At 57.1% G+C, this 21,260-nt stretch overlaps 1 protein-coding gene across 17 annotated transcripts in view; it reads left to right on the top strand.

Moving 5' to 3' along the window:
* The window catches only part of TNRC18 (trinucleotide repeat containing 18), a 125,776-nt gene that overhangs the window by 26,906 nt on the left and 77,610 nt on the right, over positions 1 to 21,260 (top strand). For 10 of the 17 annotated variants that reach the window (XM_077996081.1, XM_077996086.1, XM_077996084.1 and 7 more), the window contains 3 exons: positions 4,608 to 4,763; positions 8,018 to 8,161; positions 9,215 to 10,879. In XM_077996081.1, coding sequence (XP_077852207.1) covers positions 4,643 to 4,763; positions 8,018 to 8,161; positions 9,215 to 10,879 — 1,930 coding nt within the window. In that variant the 5' untranslated portion in view covers positions 4,608 to 4,642. Of the gene's footprint in view, positions 1 to 1,846; positions 2,171 to 4,607; positions 4,764 to 8,017; positions 8,162 to 9,214; positions 10,880 to 21,260 lie in introns of those variants that run through there. The other 7 variants (XM_077996079.1, XM_077996085.1, XM_077996078.1 and 4 more) reach the window with 3 other exon arrangements.

The following is a 21,260-nucleotide window of genomic DNA, read 5'->3' as shown; positions in this document are numbered from 1 at the left end:
GTGGGAGGCAGGGAGACCCCCATACCGCAGGTTGGCATGAGGGATTCCAACCAAGTCTTTGGAGAGGCCAGTGAGCTCTGGGCCTAACTCTGAGTGAGCCCTGACACCCTGCGGCCTGTACCCTTCTTGGTGAAACGGGGGGATGGCAACTGCTCGGTCCTTGGGTGTGGGTGTGAGCAGTGGGTGGGGCGGGGGGCACTGTGGGGGGTTGGGGTACAGTGTAGAGATACAAGGAGACAAGGCAGGATGGCCTGTGCTTCCTCAGGGTTTATTTTAGAGCCTCTCGTGGGTTGTGGGATGCCTTGACCCTCTCCTCGTCCTAATGTGAATTTCTTTGCTTTGGCCCTGGGAACACTGGAAATCTCATTTATGGCCAGGCGCGGTGGCTCACACCTGTAATCCCAGCACTTTGTGAGGCCAAGGCAGGAGGATTGCTTGAGGCCAGGAGTTTGAGATCAGCCTGGGCAACACAGCAAGATCCCATCTCTGCAAAAAAGAAAAAAAAATTAGTTGGGCATGGTGGTGTGTGCCTGTGGGCCCTGCTACCCAGGAGGCTGAGGCTAGAGGATTGATTGAGCTCAGGATTGGAGGCTGTAGTGAGCCATGATTGAGCCACTGTAGTACAGTGTGGGTGAACAGAGAGAGACCCTGTCTTTAAAAAAAAGAGGCCGGGCGTGGTGGCTCGCTCCCGTAATCCCAGCACTTTGGGAGGCCAAGGCAGGAGGATTGCTTGAGGCCTGGAGTTTGAGACCAGCCTGGGCAACATAGCAAGACCCTATCTCTGAAAAAAATAAAAAGAAAAAAATTAGGTGGGTGGCCAGGCACAGTGGCTCATGCCTGTAATCCCAGCACTTTGGGAGGATGAGGTGGTTGGATCACCTGAGGTTGGGAGTTCAAGACCAGCCTGACCAACATGGAGAAACCCCATCTCTACTAAAAATACAAAATTAGCCGGGCGTGGTGGTGCATGCCTGTAATCCCGGGTACTTGGGAGGCTGAGGCAGGAGAATCGCTTGAACCTGGGAGGCGGAGGTTGTGGTGACCCGAGATCGTGCCATTGCACTCCACCCTAGGCAACAAGAGTGAAACTCCATCTCAAAAAAAAAAAAAAAAAAAAAAAAAATTAGTTGGGCCTGATGATGTGTGCCTGTGGTCCCTTCCTAGCCCACCCAGGAAGCTGAGGCTAGAGGATTGATTGAGCTCAGGAGTTGGAGGCTGCAGTGAGCTGTGATTGAGCCACTGCACTGCAGCCTGGGTGAACAGAGTGAGACCCTGTCTCTAAAAAAAGAAACAACACTTAGCGATCGGATAATCCCCAATACAAGTATGCCCTGGGTGGCAGGTCACAGGTGGCAGGTTCCAGCCACTGTGATGTGGCAGGAAGTGAGGCAGCTAGTCCTCGCTTTCAGGGAGGGAACTCTCGGGAAGACAGAGGCATGAAATACACAAGGAGGCTGGCAGATCTGTTTCTGAGGGGCCGTGGATGGTCACAGTGTCACTTGGGGCCTGCTTGGGTTGTGTGGTTGTTGGGGGCTTCTCTGGGGCCCAGGGAGGCCTGAGGTGGGAGTGAAGGAGGAGGGTTCTAGGAGGCCTGGGAGCTCGTGCCTGAGGGGCCAGGCAGGAAAGCGGGCAGGCACGGGGACGTGACCAGGGAGAAGTTTGTTCTGGAGAGAGAGGTGGGGGCGGGTGATGGGCGAGTGCTGGCCTTATTGCCCTAGCTGAGTAGGGATCGTGTGTCCATTTTACAGAGTTGCAAACTGAGGCCCTGGGAACGGCACTGACTTGCTGGGGATGCTGGGGGTTCCCAGATGCCCCGCCCAGCCCGGGAGGAGGGGCTTTGGGTGCCGTTGAGCCCTGTGGCTGGCAGGAGCCGTTGGCTGGCATCCGGGCCTGGGTGCTGCTGGGCGGGTTTCACAAGCCCGGTCAGGGGCCGGCCTGGGCCGCTAGGCTTCCGTGCAGCCTGGGGCAGGAAGAGCTGGCGGCTGATGTAAGCTCTTGCGCAAACCCTGGCTGCTGGCTTCCGGAGCCTTCTACCCATCCGCCTGCCACAGCAAGGCGGAAGCCCGGGGCTCGGCAGGGCTCAGAGGCCCTGCTGCCCCGGCTTGGGCCGCATGGATGGACTGACTGGCCACCGAGGCCCTGGGGCCCAAGGGCTTAGCGCTGGAGTCCGGTGAGGGGGCTGGGCCTGGCTGGACTGGACTGTTGGGGTCCGGACATGGGGCGGTGGTGACAGGGCATGTGGTCAGAGGGCACCCCCTGCTGCTCTGCCCACTCCTGTCTCTGGGGCCCAAGGTGGAGGCCCTGCCCTTCTCTGCCTCAGTTTCCCCACATGTACCCCAAAGAAGCTGGGTTGGACATTCTGGGATCTCTGACGGTACTTGTTGACTATGGGTCTCGTGCTGGTATTTAGCCTCAGATAGAGTTTATCACACGCTTTGGGCTGCATTCCCAAGCAACCCGACTCCGGGAAGACCCGGGCCCGGCACGCCAGGGGTTGCTACCGGCCTCACACTGTCCACAGGCTGGGCCTTGATCAGAAGGACTTGGGCGGTCACTGAGGCCGTTTGTTGGGGAGCCGGGGGCACTTGGGACCCAGAGGCTGGACTTGGGCCTGTGAGCTCCCACAGGCTGGACCGGGGCCATCTGGGAGCCCGCATCTCCTGCAAAGCCACATAACTTATCCGTGACACCTGTAAACAGTGTCCACGACACAGGGACTTAAAGGAGGTGGCTCTAGGGTACACACGGAATCCCTCCGCTGGGGGCTGGCTTTGCTGCCACCTACCTGAGGGCGTTGCCGGGAGGGTTTGAAATCACCTGCACGGTGCCTGGTGCATGCCAAGTTTTAGTGAATCGGTGCCACGGCTGGTTATGGTTGTTGTTATTTATATTTTGAGTCCAGGTTTTATTCTGTGGTCCGGATTGGAGTGCAGTGTGAAAACCTCACTCACAGCCCACCGCAGTCTCCAACTCTTGGGCTCAAGCCATCCTCTCGCCTCAGCCTCCAGAGACGACAGGCGAGAGCCACCTTGCCTGGCCTGTTGTCATTATTTATCGTTATATATATATATATATATTTTTTTTTTTTGAGACGGAGTCTCACTCTGTCGCCCAGGCTGGAGTGCAATGGCATGATCTCAGCTGACTAACCTCCGCCTCCTGGGTTCAAGTGATTCTCCCGCCTCGGCCTCCCGAGTAGCTGAAATTACAGGTGCCTGCCACCACGTCCAGCTAATTTTTTGTTTTTGTTTTTGTTTTTTTGAGACGGAGTCTCACTCTGTCACCCAGGCTGGAGTGCAGTGGCGCGATCTCGGCTCACTGCAACCTCTGCCTCCTGGGTACAAGGGATTCTTCTGCCTCAGCCTCCCAAGTAGCTGGGACTACAGGTGCCCGCCACCATGCCCAGCTAATGTTTTGTATTTGTCTTTTTAGTAGGGACAGGGTTTCACCATGTTGGCGAGGCTGGTCTCTAACTCATGACCTCGTGATTCGCCTGCCTCAGCCTCCCAGAGTGCTGGGATTAGAGGCGTGAGCCACCGCGCCCGGCCTCATTATGTTGTTACTGTGATTAAACATATGCTTCCTTCCTTGTCATTCCCAGAGGGAGGCATTTTTATCCCCATTTTGTTGATACGCAAACTGAGACCTGGTAAGGGAAGCCCCTTGCCCCAGGGCCTGCATGCTTCTCTCTGACCTGTTACCCAGAGGCCTGCCAGGGTCTTCCCTTAGAAGGGGTGGCGTTTGGGGCTTGTGGGACAGTGCCCTGGGTGGCAGCTGGGAGGCACCCTGTCCGATGTGGGCCTGCCCATGTGGGGTGTGGCGGGGCTGGCTGTGGCTTCCACCCAGGCCCCAGCTGATTTCCATCATCTTTCTGAGCAGCAGTCAGCCTGTGGCCCCTATAGGCAGTAACCCCAGGTGTGTGGGGCCTGCTGTCTGCAGGGGTTGCCCTTGATGGGGCTCCCTTAGTGACCCCCATGTCTGCCACTCCATGCATTCACAGATTCATCCCCTAAGCCACTGTGGCTCGGTGGTGCCAAGTCCCTGCTTTCTGGCTGTGTGACCTGGCACTTCCCATCTCTGAGCCTCACTTTCTTTGTTAAGTGGGCACACGGGGCTGGCTAGGGCTGCCGTGGGAGGTCATTCTCCGGCTGGAGGGTGGGTGTCCTCTCGGCCTGCAGAGCTCAGCATATGAGCCACCCGCCTGTGAGTCCCCCACCGCCTTGCCCTGTGGCCTCTGGAAGTCCCAGTGCCCCACCGACTTCAGGATTCCCCCTGCAGATGGGGAGAACGGTGCCAAGCCGGATCTGGGCTGGTTGGGCGGCAGGGGTAGAAGGCCCTCCTCTGAGGGTGTGGGGTGCCGAGGGCTGAGGGTCTGCTGTTGGGGGCTTCCTGCCATCTTGTGCTTTCTCAAGCCCTGGGTCTGGTTGGGTTGACCCAGGCCCATCCTGCGGCCCAGGGGTGGGGCCGGAGCAGGGGAACCCTCTTGGTCAGTTGGCCATTATCAGTTCCACACAGTTGGGGAGAGGCGGGGGTCTCGGGGTGGTGGGCTGGGGCGGCGGCGCTGGCCTGACTGGCTGCCTGACGGTCCTCCCAACTTCTCTCTGCAGGCGAGGCCTTCTTGGGCAGTTTTGTGGCCAGCGGGATGGGGCCCTCGGCCTCATCCCATGGGAGCCCGGTGCCACTGCCCTCTGACCTCTCCTTCCGCTCCCCAACCCCTAGCAACCTGCCCATGGTGCAGCTGTGGGCCGCCCACGCCCATGAAGGTAAGGAGCATGCCAGGGTCGGGGCTGAGGGCTGCTGGGCTGACGTCCCAGCCACTCTGGCCACTTCATATGCCCCTCTATTGTCATCACTGAGCTGGGGCTGGTGGGCCCCAGGTCACCTGGCCTCCCTGTCATTTCTCAAACGCTCAGGGCTTCCTGTTGTCACAATCACAGGGCCTTTGTACGAGCTGTTCTCTCTCCTTCCAGCCTGACACCCCATGCCACAGACCACCTTCCATTTCTCCTCCAGCTCAGCTCAGAGACCCCCTCTTCCCCACCCCCTTCCATCACTCTCTTGTGACGACAGATTATCTGATCCTTCATGAACCCCTGCTTTCCCACCGGAGTGAGCCCTGAGTGCAGGGCCTGGTTTGATCTACTCAGCACTGTATCCTTGGTGCACAGTAGGCTCATTAATAATTAGAGGAGCAGGCCGGGCGTGGTGGTTCACAGCTGTAATCCCAACACTTTGGGAGGTTGAGGTGGGAAGATCACTTGAGGGCAGGTGTTCGAGACCAGCCTGGGCAACATAGCGAGACCCCATCTCTACAAAAAAAATTTCCTGGAGCCTGGGGACCTGGGGCTGTTGGGGCCTCTTCTTTTGCATTTCTGCAGCCATGCCCCTCAATGTAGGGGCTCTGCAGGCCTGGCTTCCCCCAGGCCATGAGCAGATTCTGGATTTCTGTAGAGCCTCACTTTCATTCTCTGCCTGTAAAGGAATGGGCCTGAGGACCTCTGAGCTCCTCCTCTCCTCCTTTGACAGGTTCTGGATGTTGGGCGCTAGGTACCTCCTTCCTCCTTCCTCCTCCCTCCTCCCAGGTGTCCTGTAGGTGCTCATGGTTCCTGGAAGGTTACAGCCCTGGAGCTCCTGCTGCAGGCTTAGGGCTCTTCCGGCCCTCCCCAGCTACTGTCCCTCCCCTTCCTCCGGTGGAGTCAGGTCTGACCGAGTGCTCACCGTCATCCCGAATCCTGTGGCTACTGCGTTCAGCCCAGGAGGAGACAGGTTCAGCCAGAGGCATCCCCAGCCACAGGACCCTATCCAGTCCTTACAGTACGTTGCCCGTTGTACAGATGAGGTCAGCGAGTCTGCTCCTCCTGGACACTCTGGGGAAGGCATCTGAATCCAGGCACGAGGGTGTCTGGCCTGCACAGAGGGGGCCTTCTAGGCTGGGGTCCCACCTGAGCCTGCCACTTTAACCAGCCAAGGCAGGTGCCTGGGCGAGAAGAGCCTGCCTCTCGGGCCTGTCTGCCAGCAGCTCGTTACCTCTGTCTCCCTGAGACTTCCTTTTCTCTTTGGCCAACAAATCCTAGTAATGACCGCAAACACACAGCGTGCTTACCACAGCCCAGTGCACACTCAGCTCACTTCAGCCTCAGAGCCAGCCCTGCCTGGGGGAGGGACTGTTAGGCCCTTATTTTTACAGACAGGGTCTTGCTCTGTCGCCCAGGCTGGAGTGCTGTGGTGCAATCTCGGCTCACTGAAACCTCTGCCTCCCAGGCTCAAGCCATTCTCCCACCTGAGCCTCCTGAGTAGCTGGAACTATAGGTGCATACCGTCACGCCCAGTTAACCACTAGATTTTGTTTTGGTGGAGTCGGGGTTTCACCATGTGTCCCAGGCTGGTCTTGAACTGCTAGGCCCAAGCGATCCCCCCACCTTGACCTCCCAAAGTGCTGGGATTATAGGCATGAGCCACTGCGCCTGGCCTATTAAGCCCATTAGGTCCATTTTACAGACGGGAGAGCAGAGACCTGGTGCCTGTGTGGGAGTGCTGTTTGTTTGTTTGTTTGTTTGTTTGTTTGTTTGTTTGTTTGTTTTTTGAGACAGAGTCTCGCTCTGTCGCCCAGGCTGGAGTGCAGTGGCCCGATCTCAGCTCACTGCAAGCTCCGCCTCCCGGGTTCACGCCATTCTCCTGCCTCAGCCTCCGGAGCAGCTGGGACTACAGGCGCCCGCCACCTCGCCCGGCTAGTTTTTTGTATTTTTTTTTTTAGTAGAGACGGGGTTTCACCATGTTAGCCAGGATGGTCTCGATCTCCTGACCTCGTGATCCACCCGTCTCGGCCTCCCAAAGTGCTGGGATTACAGGCTTGAGCCACCACACCCGGCCTGTTTGTTTTTTATTGGTTGTATTTTTAAATTTTTTTTTTATTTTTTGAGATGGAGTCTTGCTCTGTCGCCCAGGCTGGAGTACAGTGGCACGATCTCGGCTCATTGCAACCTCTGCCTCCCGGGTTCAAGCGATTTTCCTGCCTCAACCTCCTGAGTAGCTGGGATTACAGGCGTGCACCACCACACCTGTAATCCCAGCACTTTGGGAGGCTGAGGTGGGCGGATCACTTGAGGCCAGGAGTTCCAGACCAGCCCCACCAACATGGTGAAACTCCTTCTCTACTAAGAATACAAAGATGAACCGGGTGTGGTAGCAGGCGCCTGTAATCCCAGCTCCTCGGGAGGCTGTGGCAGGAGGACCTCTTGAACTCAGGAGGCGGAGGCTGCCGTGAACCGAGATCCTGCCACTGCACTCCAGCCTGGGCCACAGAGTAAGACTCTGTCTCCAAAAAAACAAAACAAACAAAAAATTGTGAATAGTTGAAGTCAGCAGGTCCTGATGCTGGGCATTGCTGGTGGGGGGCCTTTGGGGAGGCGGGGAGGATCTTTGGTGGGGGGAATTCCTTCCTGGCAGCTTCTGCCTGAGAGACCCAGCAGCTGAAGATGCTGGGTCCTCTGAGGTTCAGAGAAGGCAAGTGACCAGCTTGGGGTCACACAACAGAGAAAGGGCCCGTGTTAGGCTGAGGTTAAGAGTCCTGGCTCCAGGGTTTGATGGCCTCGGTCCAAAGCCAGGCAGCTCTGCTGTATCTCCTTGGGCAAGTGGCCTTCTCTGAATTTTCTCATCTTTAAAGTAAGGACATTAAGTCTCTTCCTCGTAGGTCGTTTCTGAGGTTTAAATGAGGATGACAGTGGCAAAGCTCTTGGTCATGTTTGGTAGACTGTTATCGGGCCCTGCTAGTTGGATCCATTCTGATCCTCTTCCTGTGGGGACTGGAGACCCCATCCTCCCATGAGGGCTTCCTGGGCCTGGAGAGAGACCCAGGGTTGGGGAGCAGGGGAATGCCCTGAGGAGCTGCTGTTAAACCTCGAAGCTCCCTACACCAGCGGTCACCTGCCGAAATAGTTTATTTCCAGGAGCTGGAAGGAAGCTCCTGGTGGGCAGCACAAATTGGCCCGGCCCAGCTTTTCTCTTTTCTCTGTTACAGGCTTCTCCCACCTGCCCAGCGGGCTGTACCCATCCTACCTCCACCTGAGCCACCTGGAGCCCCCCAGCAGTGGGAGCCCCCTCCTCAGCCAGCTGGGTCAGCCCAGCATTTTCGATACCCAGAAAGGTCAGGGGCCAGGAGGAGGTAAGACTGTGGAGTCCGGGGTGGGGGGTGGCACAGGGGCCTTCTGACAGGCTTCTGGGGCCTTTGGCAGCATCCAGCTAGCCACCAGCTCTGTCCAGGATGCTTGCTTTTTTTTTTTTTTTTGAGACAGGGTCTCACTATGTTGCCCAGGCTGACGTACCCCACCACACCCAGCTGACTTTTTAACTTTTTGTAGAGGTGGAGTCTTGCTGTGTTGCCCAGGATGGTTTCAAACTCCTGGCCTCAAGCAATCCTCCTACCTCGGCTTCCCAGAGTGCTGGGATTACAGATGTGAGCCTCAGATGCTCTTTTGAGACCTGAGTCCCTAAGACCCCCACAGACTCCTTGGGCCCACCCACAGCCCTGGGTGCCTTCTGGTCACACTCTCCTCTTAGGGGCCCTGCTAGGCCTTCTGGGAAGCTCTGAAAACAACCCCTGGTCTTTCCTTTTACAGATGAGGAAACTGAGGCACGGGAAGGGTAGATTTAAACTTGGTTCTAGATATTTCCAGAGCCTGCACTCTCTAGCTGGGTTGCCCATTTCTTCTCTTCTTGCCCTGGGGAGATGCCTTGCCTTGCTGTGAAACCTCGGGGCTCCCCGCACCAAACTAGTTTAATTTCCAAGAGAAAGCACTGGGCCGAGTGCGGCTCACGCCTGTAATCCCAGCACTTTAGGAGGCTGAGACAGGTGGATCACCTGAGGTCAAGAGTTCAAGACCAGCCTGAGGAACATGGTGAAACCCCGCCTGTATTAAAAATACAATAATAAGCCGTGCATGGTGGGGTGCGCCTGTAATCCCAGCCACTCGGGAGGCTGAGGCAGGAGAATCGCTTGAATCCAGGAGGCAGTGAGCCAAGATTGCGCCATTGCACTGTAGCCTGGGCGACAAGAGCGAGACTGTCTCAAAAAAAAAAAAAAAACAAAAAAACAAACAAACAAAAAAAACACTGGGGGAGGCATGGGTTGGCCCAGCTCCCTCTCAGGTGTCCTCCTCCGCCCAGGCAGGGGTGGGAGGTGGCGCTCGCTCACTGCCTGCTGCTCTCTTCTCTGCAGACGGCTTCTACCTGCCCACCGCGGGGGCTCCGGGCGCCCTGCACTCTCACGCGCCCTCGGCCCGGACCCCTGGCGGCGGCCACTCCTCGGGCCCCCCTGCAAAAGGCTCGTCGTCGCGGGACGGTCCAGCCAAGGATCGGGCGGGCCGCGGCGGGGAGCCGCCTCTGCTGTTTGGCAAGAAGGACCCGCGCGCCCGGGGCGAGGAGGCTTCGGGGCCACGCGGCGTGGTGGACCTGACCCAGGAGGCGCGTGCGGAGGGCCGCCAGGACCGGGGGCCCCCGCGCCTGGCTGAGCGCCTGTCGCCCTTCCTGACTGAGTCCAAGACCAAGAACGCGGCACTGCAGCCGTCGGTACTAACCATGTGCAACGGCGGCGCCGGGGACGCGGGGCTGCCCGCGCTGGTGGCCGAAGCGGGGCGCGGGGGTGCTAAGGAGGCCGCCCGGCAGGATGAGGGCGCGCGGCTGCTGCGGCGCACGGAGACGCTGCTACCGGGGCCGCGCCCCTGCCCCTCACCGCTGCCCCTGCCGCCTGCGCCCCCCAAGGGGCCTCCCGCACCCCCCGCGGCCACCCCCGCCGGTGTCTACACCGTCTTCCGCGAGCAGGGCCGTGAGCACCGCGTGGTGGCGCCCACCTTCGTGCCTTCTGTAGAGGTCTTCGACGAGCGCCCCGGGCCCATCCAGATCGCATCCCAGGCGCGTGATGCCCGGGCCCGCGAGCGTGAGGCTGGTAGACCAGGGGTCCTGCAGGCGCCCCCCGGCTCCCCGCGGCCTCTGGACCGGCCCGAGGGCCTGCGCGAGAAGAACTCGGTCATCCGCTCGCTCAAGCGGCCGTCGCCTGCAGATGCCCCCACGGTGCGGGCTGCACGCGCCTCCCCGGACCCCCGCGCCTACCTGCCTGCCAAGGAGCTGCTCAAGCCCGAGGCGGACCCGAGGCCCTGCGAGCGTGCGCCCCGCGGCCCAGCCGGTCCTGCAGCCCAACAGGCCGCCAAGCTCTTCGGCCTGGAGCCCGGGCGCCCCCCGCCCACCGGCCCTGAGCACAAATGGAAACCCTTCGAGCTGGGCAACTTCGCCACCACGCAGATGGCCGTGCTGGCTGCGCAGCACCACCACAGCCGCGCCGAAGAGGAGGCCGCCGTGGTCGCTGCCTCCTCCTCGAAGAAGGCCTACCTGGACCCTGGGGCTGTGCTGCCCCGCTCAGCGGCCACCTGCAGCCGGCCTATCGCCGACATGCACTCTACAGCCCACGGGCCTGGAGAGGCCTCTGCCATGCAGAGCCTTATAAAGTACAGTGGCAGTTTCGCCCGGGAGGCTGTGGCCGTGCGCCCTGGTGGCTGTGGCAAGAAGAGCCCTTTTGGAGGTTTGGGCACCATGAAACCCGAGCCTGCGCCCACCTCTGCTGGTGCCCCCCGAGCCCAGGGCCGACTCCCACACTCTGGAGGCCCTGCAGCGGGTGGCAGCCGGCAGCTGAAGCGAGACCCGGAGAGGCCCGAGAGCGCCAAGGCTTTTGGGCGCGAGGGCTCTGGTGCCCAGGGTGAGGCAGAAGTGCGACACCCGCCCGTGGGCATTGCAGTGGCTGTGGCCCGGCAGAAGGACAGTGGTGGCAGTGGCCGGCTGGGGCCTGGGCTGGCAGACCAGGACCGCTCTCTGTCGCTGAGTAATGTCAAAGGTAGGTCCTGGGTCTCTACCCCAGCCCCTTCCTTTCCTTGTTTTGTGCCACCCCGACATTCCATTTCTCCATCTCCCTTTCCACCTTCCCTGGCACACCTTCACATCTCCCTGCCTTCCAAGCACCATTTGTCCTTTCTCTCACTTGTGGGCTGTGGCCGCTTTTAGAAGTTTATTGGTTTTTCCTTTGTGCACATAGAAAAATGTGTAAAATACGGCCGGGCGCGGTGGCTCAAGCCTGTAATCCCAGCACTTTGGGAGGCCGAGACGGGCGGATCACGAGGTCAGGAGATCGAGACCATCCCAACATGGGCTAACATGGTGAAACCCCGTCTCCACTAAAAAAAATACAAAAAACTAGCCGGGCGAGGTGGCGGGCGCCTGTAGTCCCAGCTACTCGGGAGGCTGAGGCAGGAGAATGGCGGGAACCCGGGAGGCGGAGCTTGCAGTGAGCTGAGATCCGGCCACTGCACTCCAGCCTGGGCGACAGAGCGAGCCTCCGTCTCAAAAAATAAAAAAATTAAAAAAAAAAAAAGAAGAAAAATGTGTAAAATACAGAAAAAGAGAACAAAGGAAAAGGGCCATTATATTTTCCCAATACCCTGAGTCTTTCTGTGTCTTCTTCTGAATTCATTTTATGGTGCAATGTGCTTCTACCTGCAGAGCCCCTGGTGCATGTAGGATCTTGGGCCTCTGTGTCTTTTCCCGTATGTTACCGTGTGGGTCCTTTCCCTTCGTTATTGCTAAGTCTTTATAAGTACAATTTTTTTAATGGCCTTAAATGTTGTGCTGAGAGCATGTACCGTGGTTCCGTTCTCCATTTCCTTGGTAGGCATTTTATTTGTTCCTTCTCCGATGTTTTCTGTTCCGAACGTTGCTTTCGGTCCGTGTGCATTGCACCTTCATGATATTTTTAGTCATTTTCTGAGAATAGATGGTCTTGGGAATAGACAAATATCAAACGTTCAATTTTAAGTCATCAAGGGACCTAACTGCGCCTTACTGATTCCAGTGGCCTCAGTACCTAGCCATCCTGGGCTCTGGCACGTAGTAGGTGTTTGATGGATGAGTGAATGAGTGTTTGAGGAACAGACAGAAACTGGGGTTCCGACATCCTCACGGTCTTGATACTTCGTACCTGAGTGACTTTTTAGGTAGAGAGTTTACGTGCCTGTAAGCGGTTTATGAGTCTCTGTTATATTTTGGATTCTTCAGAATTGTTTTATTTATGTATTTATTTTTGAAACAGAGTTTCGCTCTTGTTGCCCAGGCTGGAATCCAGTGGCAGGATCTCAGCTCATGGCAACCTCCGCCTCCCAAGTTCAAGTGATTCTCCTGGCTCAGCCTCCCGAGTAGCTAGGATTACAGGCATGCGCCACCATGCTCGGCTCATTTTGTATTTTTAGTAGAGACGGTTTCTCCAAGTTGGTCAGGCTGGTCTCAAACTCCTGACCTCAGGTGACCCACCCATCTTGGCCTTCCAAAGTGCTGGGATTACAGGCATGAGCCACTGCGCCCGGCCTGTTTTATTTTTTAGTTTATAAATTATTATTTTGTCTTAGAGATAGGGTCTTGCTCTGTCACACAGGCTGTGGTGCAGTGGTGCAATCATAGCTTAGTGTAGCCTTGACCTCCTGGGTTCAAGTGATCCTCCCGCCTCAGCCTCCCAAGTATCTGGGACCGCAGGTATGTGCCACCACACCTGACTAATTTTTTCTTTTTCTTTTTGTTTTTGGAGACAGAGTCTTGCACTGTTGCCCACACTGGAGTACTGTGGTGCCATCTTGGCTCACTGCAATCTCCACCTCCTGGGTTCAAGCAATTCTGCCTCAATCTCCCCAGTAGCTGGGATTACAGGCGTGCATCACCACGCCTGGCTAATTTTTGTATTTTAAGTAGAGATGGGGTTTTGCCATATTGGCCAGGCTGGTCTCAGACTCCTGACCTCAGGTGATCTGCCTGCCTTGGCCTCCCAAAGTGCTGGGATTACAGGCGCGAGCCACCGGGCCCAGCCAATTTTTTCATTTTTTTGTAGAGACAGGGTCCTCTTGTGTTGCCCAGGCTGGTCTCGAACTCCTGGCCTCAAGTGTTCCTGCTCTGGCCTCCCAAATTGCTGGGCTTACTTACAGGGGTGGCCACCACCACTGTGCCCGACCACAACTTGAGTTTTTATTTTTTTAAACTGTTGCTGCCAGGCAGGCCTGGGTGACAGAATGAAACCCTATCTCAGGAAAAAATAAAACTAAAATTAAAAGAATAAGAAGGTTGATAATTTCAGTAGGGGAGGATAGTGCATTTCTGTAAGTTTTGAGCGTTTCTGCAGAGCTTGGCTGGCAGTCAAATTTCCTGTGTCCCTTCTTGTCTAGTTTGCTGTTGGGATTCCTCCTGGGATTTTGGGGGGAGTTCACATCTGAGGTGTGTTTGTTGGAACTCCTGACTTGGTCTGTCCGGAAGGTGGCCCACTGTTGAGCCAAGACCCCCGCCTGAGACTGTGTTTAGCCTGCGTGGTGTGAGGTTGCAGGCTGGAGTAAGGGCCAGGGAAGTGATGTTCGGCTGCTTCTAGCTCGTGGGACTTCTTGACAGTCAGCCTCTGCCCCCAGCCCCCTGAGCCCAGCCCACGTCCCATGCTCACTTGCTGGGAGCTCACACCTGTCCCAGTGTCTGGGTCCTTGTTTGTGGCACCCACAGGACTCCTTTCCCTTCGTGTCCCAGACTCTACTACTGCAGGCTGCATAGGCACCATGGGTGCCTATCTTCTGGGGCTCCGTCCTTCCCCAGCCTGGCCTTCCAGGCCTACCTGGGCTTGGACCTTGGTCCATGGCAAGTGGCATGGCTGGGTCCTGTCACCACCACCTCCTACTTCCACTGTCTCAACCTTGTTTTCCCAGACAGCCCAGGAGGGCACAGGCCACCCTCGTCACACCAGCCCTGCCTCCCCAATGTTCGTGTACACCATGGCTGCAGAGGACCCTGTAGATGCCACTCTGTGTTCCCCTCCCAGAGTCCACCCCGACCCGCTACTCTGAGGATGGGAGTCTGGGCCTCTCTGGCTGAATCTCCTACTTGTGTTACTTTTTTTTTTTTTGAGACGGAGTCTTGCTCTGTTACCCAGGCTGGAGTGCAGTGGCACGATCTCAGCTCACTGCAACCTCCGCCTCCCGGGTTCAAGCGGTTCTTCTGCCTCAGCCTCCCAAGTAGCTGGGACTACAGGCACGTGCCACCACACTTGGCTAATTTTTGTATTTTTTAGTAGAGACAGGGTTTCACCATGTTGGCCAGGCCAGTCTCAAACTCCTGACCTCAAGTAATCCGCCCGCCTTGGCCTCCCAAAGTGCTGGGATTACAGGCATGAGCCACCGCATCCGGCTTTTTTATTTTTTTGAAACAGAGTTTTGCTCTGTTGCCCAGGCTGGAATGCAGTGGCACGATCTTGGCTCACTGCAACCTCTGCCTCTCGGGTGCAAGTGATTCTCCTGCCTCAGCCTCATGAGTAGCTGGGGTCACAGGCACCTGCCACCACGCCCAGCTAATTTTGTATTTTTTAGGTAGAGATGGGGTTTCACTATGTTGGTCAGGCTGGTCTCGAACTCCTAACCTCAAGAGATCTGCCCGCCTTGGCCTTCCGAAGTGCTGGGATTACAGGCGTGAGCCACTGCGCCCGGCCAGCTGTGTCACTTTCCCACCACCTTGACGCGTGCCCCAGCCGGTCCTGGGTATGTGATGCTGGACCTCCTGCCTGCAGCGCCCTTCCCACTTCCTGCACGGCCACATCTCCTCATCCTCTGTGCCTTCACCTCCCCGTGGAGCCACCTTGGATGGGGGCTGCTTTGGCCGAGCTCCAGATGCTCCTGCCTTCTGGGGATGGCCCTGGAGTCTTTGGATTTTGAGTTGGGAGGTGGGGCTCTGTCAGGCTTGTCTTGGAATTCTCTTCATCCAGCAGGACTGGCTCAGTGAGCGATGCTCAGTGAGTGTTTGCTGACTGACTGAATGAGCACACGGTCCTGTGTGGAGCTCCGGGGAGCCAGGGAAACCCCGCTACACTCTGACCCTGGGGCTTTGCACGAGAATCGGCCTTATTCTGGGACAGAAGGAGGAAGCGGCCAATAGCCCTTGGATTGGAGGTGGCCAGCTTGGTGATAGAAAAGTCTCCTGCCCAGAGCTTTGGGGCTGGGGGGCCCTGGGAGGCAGGAGATCTCTTTGAGCCTTTCTCTGGAAGGATCCTCCTGTCGCATGGGGTGGCACCTTTGTTGGGGGCTCACGGTCAGTGGAGTCCATCTGAGATCCCAGAGTACCTGTCTGTGTCCAAGAGGCCGTGAATGTGTGTGTGTGGAGGGGAGGGGGACAATGTGAATGTGAGAGAGGGAGGGAGGGTGTGCCAGAAGTTTGGGATGAGATGTTTGGGGATTTATCTGAAGCCGCCCTTCTCTGTTGGTGCTGATGTTTGAAAGTAGGTGACTGGTTGGGGGCCGGGCATGGTGGCTCACGCCTGTAATCCCAGCACTTCGGAAGGCCAAAGTAGGAGGATCACTTGAGCTTAGGAGTTTAAGGCCAGCCTGGGCAACCTAGCAAGACCTTGTCTCTACAAAAAATAAAATAAAAATAGTCTGGGCGTGGTGGCTCAAACCTGCAATCCCAGCACTTTGGTAGACCGAGGCAGGTGGATCACCCGAGGTCAGGAGTTTGAGATCAGCCTGGCTAACGTGGTAAAACCGCATCTCTACTAACTAAAAATACAAAATTAGCCGAGCATGGTGGCACATACCTGTAATCCCAGCTATCTGAGAGGCTGAGGCAGGAGAATCGCTTGAACCCGGGAGGAGGAAGTTGCAGTGAGCTGAGATCGTGCCATTGCACTCCAGCCTGGGCAACAGAGCGAAACTCCACCTCAAAAAATGAAAAAATAAAAAATAAAAAAATCATCTGGGTATGCTGGTGTGTCTGTAAGTCCCAGCTACTCAGGAGGCTGAAGTCGGAGGATAGTTTGAGCCCGGGAGGTCAGGGCTGCACTGAACTATGCTTGTACTACTGCACTCCAGTCTGGGCAACAGAGTGAGACCCCGTCTCTAAAAGGATAAAAAAGTACGTGGCTGGATTCTTTCTGTCCTTAAAAAAAAAAATCCCATAAGAAGTGGTCATTTCTCTCTGGGCAGCCCAGTCTGAATGCTGAGCAGCTTTGAAAGGAGGGAGGAGAGAGACGCACTGGGGTGCCTGTGCCTGGGCAGTTCTCCCAGCTGAGGACAGTCAGGTTGTCACCCTGGTCTCCTGGGGTCTCGCCCCAGTCTCTTGCTTTTTGGAGCAAGCCCTCTGCCTCTGTCAATGGTTTTAAGTCCAGGCTCTGCCCTTTGTAGCTACGTAACCTCGAACAAGAGCCTTGAGCCCTCTCGGCTCTGGGGGCAGCTCATCTGCTTGATGCCAGGTAGGCTGACGGGCACATAGTGGGCCTCTCTCTCATCTGCTCATATTTAGGCATTAGGGTCTTAGAGTGCGCCTGCCTGTGCAGGGGAGCCCTGGGTCCTCCTGTCCTCACATAGGATCTAGGTCTGGCCTCAGGCTGTCTTGGACCTTGAGATGGATGAAGGACAGGCATTACCTACATTTGTGAGCCCCACGCAGTCAGAGCCCCCATGCCCGAGAACCCAGGAACCCTAAGAGTCATCCTTGCTAGATGCAGCGACTCATGCCTGTAATTCCAGCTCTTTGGGAGGCCAAGGTGGGTAGATCGCTTGAGCTCAGGAGTTGGAGACTAGCGTGGGCAACACAGTGAAACCCCAGCTCTAAAAAAAAAAAAAAAAAAAAAAAAAAAGCCAGGCACGGTGGCTCACGCCTATAATCCCAGCACGTTGGGAGGCTGAGGCGCGTGGATCACAAGGTCAGGAGTTCAAGACCAGCCTGGCCAAGAGGGTGAAACCCCATCGCTACTAAAAATACCAAAAAAATTAGCAGGGCGTGGTGGCGGGCGCCTGTAATCACAGCTACTTGGGAGGCTGAGGCAGAGAATCGCTTGAATCCGGGAGGTGGAGGTTGCAGTGAGCTGAGATCATGCCACTGCACTCCAGCCTGGGTGACAGAGTGAGACTCCACCTCAAAAAAATAATAATAATAATAAAATAAAAATAAACGATCCGAGCATAGTGGCGTGGCACCTGTAGTCCCAGCTACAGGGAGGCTGAGGCAGGGGAGGATCACTTGAGCCCAGCAGGTCGAGGCTGCAGTGAGATTGCACCACTGCGCTCCAACCTGGGTGACAGAGTAAGATCCTGTCCCCCAACCGCCCCCCAGAAAAGAAAGCAATCATTGCCATTGAGCCAGCAGCCTGTATGAACAGACAGCTCCATGAGGCCTCCTGTGAGGACGTGGACCTGTGCAGAGGAGGGGCTGTTACTCTCCCCGTTCACAGATGGGGAGACTGAGGCCTGCAGGGATGAGGCAAGGCTGAGTGGGGAACCCTGAGCTGAGCTTTGTCTCTCCCACCTCTTCACTGGCCCATCACCTCTAGGGTGGGACCAGGTCTGGGAGGGAGGGGCTGTGGGGATGTCCCCACCTCCAGCATCACAGGGGGTGGCTGGGGGTGCAGAGCCAGGTGTACGCCATGGTGTTGGTGACAAGCCATGAAGGGCCTCTATCCCTTCACGGCCCCCCCACCATCCACTTCCCCGGACCCCTGGAGAGCAACCCGATCTGGAGCTGTTCAGAGAGAGGCCAGGAAGGGGTTGCCATGGGAACGGGGCCTCTGCGTGATCCTCGGGCTCCTAATGGCTGCAGTGTGGGGCGTGTGACCTGTGATGGGGGTCGTTAGCGCTGCAGACTGGGGGGCTTTTGCTGCACGACACCCTCACCCCACCATGGGCCCTGGGGTGGGGCTGGGCCTCTGGGCGGCCTGCAGATAGGGGACAGCAGTGACGTGGCTAGACAGGGCCGTGTGGCACTCCCTACATGGGGCCGTGTATGTTGGCAGTCAGCAGGGCCGACTTGGACGCTGATCCCAGCCATGACGCGTCCATGTTAGTCTTGTGACCTGGGCGTGTTTCTTTATCTCCCTGTGCCTCAGCTTCCTCATCTGGAAGATAGGGATGAGGGCTGGGATCTGCCTCCTGGGTTGATGGTGATTGAGTTCATGTGTGCAAAGTGGCCTGGTGCCCTACTGGGCACAGGGACAGCCTCTGTTTATTTATCCACTTTATCTTATTTTTAATTTATTTTTATTTTATTTTATTTATTTGATGGAGTCTGGCTCTGTCGCCCAGGCTGGAGTGCAGTGGTGTGATCTTGGTTCACTGCAACCTCCCTCTCCCAGGTTCAAGTGATACTCCTGCCTCAGCCTTCTGAATAGCTGGGATTACAGGCACCTGCCACCATGCCCAGCTAATTTTTGTTTTGTTTTGTTTTGTTTTGTTTTTTTGAGACGGAGTCTCGCTCTGTCGCCCAGGCTGGAGTGCAGTGGCCGGATCTCAGCTCACTGCAAGCTCCTCCTCCCGAGTTTACGCCATTCTCCTGCCTCAGCCTCCCGAGTAGCTGGGACTACAGGCGCCCGCCACCTCGCCTGGCTAGTTTTTTGTATTTTTTAGTAGAGACGGGGTTTCACTGGGTTAGCCAGGATGGTCTCGATCTCCTGACCTTGTGATCCACCCGTCTCGGCCTCCCAAAGTGCTGGGATTACAGGCTTGAGCCACCGTGCCCGGCCAATTTTTGTATTTTTAGTAGAGACAGGGTTTCACCATGTTAGCCACTCTGGTCTTGAACTTCTGACCTTGGGTGATCCGCCCACCTCGGCCTCTCAAAGTGCTGGGATTCCAGGCGTGAACCACCATGCCCGACCTGAGTTTACTTCTCTTTCTTTCAGTCTTTCCTTCTTTTTTTCTATTCTTTCTCTCTTTTTTTCTTTTTTTGGAGACAAGGTCTCACTCCGTCGCCCAGGTTGGAGTTCAGTGGTTCTGTCATGGCTCACTGCAGCCTTTAGAACACAGATAGTGTTCAATAAGCAGAATAGCTGTGTGGAATCAAGAGAAGCGTGATGGAGCAGAGGTGGTCGGGGGGGCTTCCTGGAGGAGGTGGCACTTGAAGCTGAGCTCTGATGGTGGAGGTCCAGGTGGTGGGAATGGTGTGTATGTGGCCCAGAGGTGGGGAAGGGATGAGTGTGACATGTGCAGAGAGGGTGGGGCACCCTTGAGGGGCCAGCCAGGTCCCCACTTGGCCCCATGGGGTGACAGATGGGACCAGGATTAGAGCAGATGGGGGGGGCGACAGAGTGAGGAGGGTAGAGCAGGAGCCTGGCAGGGGTAGGGGACAGAGGGCTCACTATATCTCTTCAGAGGCCAACCACATTTGCAGGGAGCAGCCTGGGGCTGTGACCCTTGAGGCCCTGAGGGGGGCAGGTGCTCTGAGAGGGGGCTGGCGAGTAGACTGGCTTCGGTGGCAGGTGGCGCCCAGGATGGAAGCCCCTGAGACCATTCGCAGTGACAGCTGGGACAGTCGGGGGCACAGAGGACTTGGGGCTGAGCCCAGGCTGCACGCTCAGTGCCCGCCTCTTCTGGGGGTACCAGGAGTGCCCTGTGCTCAAAATTTGTCCCAGACTCCAGGAGGAGCCAGGGGACGTGAGGGTGGCCCCTTCAGGTGGCTGAGCCTCCGGGATTCTGTAAGCTGGAACGGCTGTCTCCCCTGGGAGAAAGAAGCTTGAGCTCATGACCCGATTTCTCAGCACAGCTGTGGGACTCTGGGGTGGCCCTCTGTTGTCCCAGTCCTGCCCGAGACCTGTCACTGCCCTTCTGGGCCTCAGTTTCCCCGTGAGGTCCCCAGCCAGGGCCCCTTTCAGTCCAGACTAAGGGGTGCCTTGTGAGCTCAGGTTCTCCTTTGATACAGGAGCGACACTGTTGTTGGAGGTCCAGGTGGGCCTGGAGGCCCATGTCCAGCCGCCCTCATCGACATGCCCCTCCTGGTGCCGGGCTGCTCAGCTGTCCCTCCATACACTCGGTCCTGCAGGCATCTGGGCCGGCATGACTGTGCCCCTCTCTGGGTTCCTTTCTTCTGCTTCTGGGACGGGTGGATTCCCACCTTCCTCCTGGCTAATTTTTTATGTTTTTGTAGAGTTGGGGACTCACTGTGTTCCCCAGGTTGGTCTCAAACTCCTGGACTCCAGTGATCCTCCCACCTCGGCCTCCCAAAGTGCTGGGATTACAGGTGTGAGCCATTCTGCTGAGCCTGGGGCACTGCTCATTAGGAGCTCCCGGTATTTGGGGGTGTGGGAAGGGAGAGATGAGAGGAGAAGCTTGATTCCAAGGTTCCTCACCCATTAGGGTCATGGCTGTGGAGCCACTGTAGACCCCAGCTAGGGCAGCTGGGTGGGGACCTTGTCTCCAGCAGAAGGATAGTGTCTCTGTGCTGGGGGCTGAGCCCCTGACACTGCTGCTGGCAGTGCTGGACTGGGCCCTTGGGGGTGGCTGATGGCCGGTATCTGCCCGCAGTAGCCCTGGGTAGGAGGACCTAGCTCCCAGCCCACCCCTCTTCCTGGCAGCTCTGGGAAGGCCGGCCCCGAGGGGAGTATCAACCATGCCTCAGCCTGTGCGAGTGGCACCCGGGAGCCGACGGGCAGGTTTCTGAGCTGCACACCTGGTGGCCTCTGCCGTGGTGCTCAGCTTCCTCCCATGCCCTCGCCTGTCCGGTGTGTCCCATCTCTGGCTCATAGTGTTAAACACTCAAAGAGGGGCCCAGGGCAGGGGGTGGCAGGGACGAGGAGGGACCGAGAGGGACAGACGGGGCTCCTGCCACTCCACCGCTCCCCGTCCCCTCTCCTCTGGTGACCATCCATGTGCCAGGCCTGGGACTCAGGGGCTGGCCATGGGGAGGGACAGGGATGGGTGAGCCTGGTGGCATCTCCCACTCTGGGGGCCAAGGCCACCCCCTCCACCCAAGTGGATAATGTTCTTTGGGTTTACTTTTCTGTCTTAATTATTTTTTCTTTAGAGTCTGGGTCTCGCTCTGTCACCCAGGCTGGAGTGAAGTGGTGCAATCATGATAGGGAATCGCTGTAGCCTCGACTTCCTAGGCACAAGCGATCCTCCCACCTCAGCCTCCCGAGTAGCTGGGACTACTGGTGCATGCCACGATGCCTGTCTAAATTTTTATTTGGGTTTTTTTTTTTTTTTTTGAGATGGAGTCTCGTTTTGTCTGTCGTCCAGGCTAGAGTGCACTGGGGCAATCTCGGCTCACTGCAACCTCTGCCTCCTGGGTTCAAAAGATTCTCCTGCCTCAGCCTCCCGAGTAGCTGGGATTGCAGGGCGCACACCACCACGTCCGGCTAATTTTTGTATTTTTTTAGTAGAGATGGGATTTCGCCATGTTGGCTAGGCTGGTCTCGAACTCCTGACCTCAGGTGATCCGCACCCCCC

Source organism: Macaca mulatta, chromosome 3 (genome assembly GCF_049350105.2).
Source record: "Macaca mulatta isolate MMU2019108-1 chromosome 3, T2T-MMU8v2.0, whole genome shotgun sequence".
Classification (NCBI taxonomy): Eukaryota; Metazoa; Chordata; class Mammalia; order Primates; family Cercopithecidae; genus Macaca; species Macaca mulatta.
The sequence above is the reverse complement of the archived record's forward strand: the minus strand, read 5'-3'. Positions and strand labels throughout refer to the sequence as shown.